This window comes from Ziziphus jujuba, chromosome 3 (genome assembly GCF_031755915.1).
Source record: "Ziziphus jujuba cultivar Dongzao chromosome 3, ASM3175591v1".
In the NCBI taxonomy this organism is placed as follows: Eukaryota; Viridiplantae; Streptophyta; class Magnoliopsida; order Rosales; family Rhamnaceae; genus Ziziphus; species Ziziphus jujuba.
In genome coordinates this window covers 24,285,065-24,289,597 of record NC_083381.1, presented here as the reverse complement: position 1 = coordinate 24,289,597, position 4,533 = coordinate 24,285,065, and the positions used below count along the sequence as shown (strand labels likewise).

Here is a 4,533-nt window from a genome sequence, read left to right as displayed (position 1 = left end):
TTCTTTCCTTCCTTTGGGTTTTGCTCTCTGTTTTGTTTTATTTTGCTTCTGGTTTTTGTTTCCATACAACAACCCTGACATATTTTGATATGGAAGATAAATTTATTTTTCACGAAAATTGGAGTTCATAGCTTTTACTTTATATTATTTATACATTTTTTTTTGAATAATTGCAAGATTATTCAAGAAAAAAAAATAAAAAAATAGAGTTTACCCCATGTGTAGATTTATATTTATTCTCAGTATTAGGCTCCAACATATCATCTTTACTAAATTAATGAAAACTAATCATTTTTTACTTTTATTTTGTTATCCTCTTCTCAGTTGATATAATTATTATATAGGCCTCTGTTTCCTAGAAGTAAATATTTAATTTTTCTTTAATTTAGAAATGATAAGAAGAATCCTAATAAAAATGGGAGATCTAATATTGAAAGAAGCAGATGAAATGGGCTGTACTCCATTACACCATGCTGCAAATATGGGATGTCTTCTGCAGTGAAACTGTTTGTGAAATTACCAAATGGTAGAGAAGCAGCCTCCATGAAGGATAAAAAAGGGAACACTGCCCTTCATCTTGCAGCTGCTTCAAATCATAAGGACACAATGGCGGAAATTATGAAACGGTGTCCAGAATGCAGTGAATTAGTGAACAAGAAAGGCTGGAATATTTTACACTGAGCCGTGCAGAACGATGACCCCCAGTTTTGTCAGGCAATGGATACCATACTGAAAAAGAATGCATTTAGCAACTTGTTAAATGAAAAGGATGAGCAAAGGAACACACCGCTCCATCACATTGCCATTTCACTTAATAAACACCGGCTTCATGATCTCATTCATCACCCCAGGGTGGATAAGATGGCATTCAACAAAGATAACCAAAATGCCCTCGACCTTGCTTCCGCTACTAAAACTTTTGCGGTGAGAAAGGTCAGTTAATTTTCTATACGTTTACAACCTCACCATGAAAGGTCTTATCATTGATGTTTATGATTTTTTTTTTTTCAAATACCTAATGGTGCTTTCTCTGAAAATATTTTATGGATTCTCCATTGAATATTTTATAAATAAATTTAGGGAACAATTTGGTTCCTTCCACCACTACTGCAATATAAAGGGGTAAAATTGGTAATAACATTCATGAATATATATAAATATATATAATCTCCTTTTTGCCATTCGGATATGAATTAATTTGCTAAGAGTGAACTCATTAATTGGTAATTTTCATCTATCAAAAAAATAGTATTTTTTAAGTAATATTTATATTATTCTCTTATTTGTTATTCTTTATTTATTTTTTCGTAAACAAATTTTTACCCAAGATTTATATATATAGAAATTTATCATTGCAGAACCGTTTTAAAACATGCTTGCAAAAACATGGTCTGAGGTTGGACATTCGAATCTGCACTCATTTAAATGATGAAGAAGAAGAAGATGAAGAAAATAAAAAGGACGTTTCTTCTATAAGTAAGTTTGAAAAAGCTACAGATGCTAATTTAATTGTGGCTACACTGATTGCCACAGTAACTTTTACAGCGGGTTTTACTGTACCGGGAGGTTTTTTCAGTGAGAAAGGGACATTACAAGGCACTCCAATACTTGGAAATAGCCTGGCATTCAAGACATTTATGATAATGGATACCATAGCCATGGTCCTCTCTAGTTCTGTTGTTTTTATTCACCTCTTTCTGAGAACCACAGCAGACAAGTCGCGGTTATCATCGCACTTTGTAACAGCCTTTCTTCTCACCAGCTTGGCCATGGCAGCAATGGTGGTTGCATTTGTTACGGCCACTTATGCAATATTAGGCTATTCCAAGGCACTTTCTGTTGTTACTTGTGTCATGGGATTGTCTTTCTTCATTTTATTTTACTGAGTCTTATACAGGTGGATAAATTATGCACTACTATTAAAGAAAAATATGACAGAAATGATAGCTCATGTCCCAGCAGAACCAGTTTTGCGCAGGGTAAGGAAAACCTTAAGAAAAAATTAAAATCACATGCAAAGGACCCCAAAAATGGGAGGAAGTTGTATTTCAAGCTTGCTAAAAGCGGGTAGTGGAACGTGGTTGGACTAATTAGTCGACTTAGTCTGGTTTGTTTGTTCTTCTGTTTAATAAATCCATATATTGATGGTAAGAAAAGAAATGACGAGAATGAAGACACAATTATTTCTGAGGCCAACGGAAGCAAATTTGATTGTGGCCGCAATTATTGCGACCCTAACCTTCAGAGCAAGTTTTGCCTTATATAGAGGTTATGTGAGAGTGAAGAAAAGGGCTATTACAGGGCAAAATCCATTACTTGGAAAAAGCTTACCATTCAAGGCGTTTATAATAATGGATGTCATATGTTGGGATCCCTCTCGGAATTTTCCACTGAAACCATAAATAGGTTTAAACTAAGAAAAATTCCATTGGAAATTTTATAGAAAATTTAAAATCTCCATGTCCAAAATTTCTCTACACAAAAAACACACAAAACATACATCCGCTTTATTCTCTCCTTTACTATAATTTCCATAAATTCCAGCACTTTAAAAAAATCTAACATATAATAAATAAATAGATAATCTCTTATAAATCTCCAAGTCCACAATTTAGCATCATAGCATTGGCATTTACAAAAAGTAAATATTACAGATATAGAAGAAATAGTAATAACAAAATAAAGAAATAAGAAAAATTCAACTTGCTACGATAAAAGAAGAATGCAGTTGAAAGGGATGCACAACTTGTACAATCAATCCTCGAACTACTTGGACATAGGAGAATAGATTTGAAAATAAAAGAATAAAATATAAAAAATAAAAAACTAATGAAATGCTAATCATCCATAGTATTCAACTAATAATAATATTAGCAACTACATTAATAATAACTAGTATAATATTACTAATAATAATATTATTATTATTATTACTAATAGAAAAACACATAATAATGAAAGAAACAATAATAATTATTATTTTAAGGACATAAAATAGACATTTAAACAAAATAATTTGTCTCAAAACCCTCACTGATCCACTCATTTTGAAAAGTTTCCTTGTTTCAAAATATTTTTGCAAAACCTATTATTTTTGTATTCTCCAAATATTTAATTATCACTATAGAAGATATGATGAAATAATATAAAATAAAGTAAATTATTATTTAGATAAATGTCTCAAAAACAATATTTAAATAAAATAAATGAATTAGGGGGAAAAATGGGTGACCAAAGAGGTTTTGATTTAGGGGGAAATTTGGATGGCTGCTGCTGTCAGGACCCGTCCAAGATCTCTCACCGAAACCTTAGACAAGTCCTGATCCCAGGGAAATCCTACCGGACCTTCCAATGGAAAATCCGGCAGAACCTCCCCTAAGGGTTGGACTTACCACAAATTTCCTGCACTGAAAACACACTTCTGTATACACCACCTTATTCCTCCCACATTACTACAATTTGTTTCCACAAATTTACAGTACTCCAAAATAATAACAGGGAATTAATGCAGTATTTAATAAAATATGTCCAATACAGTATACAGAGCATTATACAAATAAATATGAAATTAATACAATGATAGATAAAGAAGCAATACAAGATGGAGAGGAAAAAGGGAGGAAATGCTTCTTGGACTTCAACAATGAACTGAGACGTCGAATTCACCCCCGGACAATTTACGTCGACTAACCTGGACCTAAGGGAACGGAGTTTAAAAATATGAGATGCTAATCATCTCAGTGAGTAATCCAATCTACTATACAATTATAATAGTAACAATAATTATAGCACAATTGATTAATTAAGAATAAATAAGTAAATAAACAATTAATAATTAATTGGAAATAATACTTTCTCTCAAAACCCTCACCATTCACTCCATTGGAAAAATTTCCCTTTTAAAATGTTTTCACAAAAACCGCTATTTGTATGCCCCAAAAACCAAGGAAAACAATTAGTCAATAATTTTCCAATAAAACACGAAAATTCAAGGACCCAAAATTTATAATGAAACAAATAGAAATAAAAATAACTTGTAACAATTACTAAATAATTAATGCAGGTCATAACAATTAATACCAAAATATTAATAAAACTCACATTAAAACAATTCATGAAATAATTAAATAAAGTATAATAAATCAAGTTATTGAATAATTAAACAAAGGAAAAATTAAATCAAATTAAAATCTCCATTTAAAATAAATAATAAAAACAACATTAAATACATTCTAATTTAAATATAATTTCAAAATATTTATTTTGAAAATCATGTTCCGAAAACCACTTGATATAGCCACTATATACCAGTGTTGCCCTACGATACACAGCGTTCCGAGTACCGTCCAGCGGGAGGTTAAAGAGAGAAACTTGCATACGGTCGCTTCGGCGTCCCGACAGCACCGCTGCTTAAACCGTCAACTCGGCCATGGAGGGGGGCAGCTTATGTGCACTATATAAAACTTGCCTGCCCTCGGTTCGATGGCAACTCACAGGAGACATTATAACTTGCGCGCTCATCCACATATACAG

The 4,533-nt window shown here is 32.0% G+C and overlaps 1 protein-coding gene across 1 annotated transcript; it reads left to right on the top strand.

The window, feature by feature from the left end:
• Positions 1 to 717: 717 nt before the first annotated feature.
• LOC132803156 (protein ACCELERATED CELL DEATH 6-like) lies at positions 718 to 1,886 on the top strand. The gene is made up of 2 exons (XM_060815417.1): positions 718 to 933; positions 1,359 to 1,886. The coding sequence occupies exons 1-2, from the start codon at positions 718 to 720 to the stop codon at positions 1,884 to 1,886; spliced, it is 744 nt and encodes a 247-aa protein (XP_060671400.1).
• The last annotated feature ends 2,647 nt before the right edge of the window (positions 1,887 to 4,533 follow it).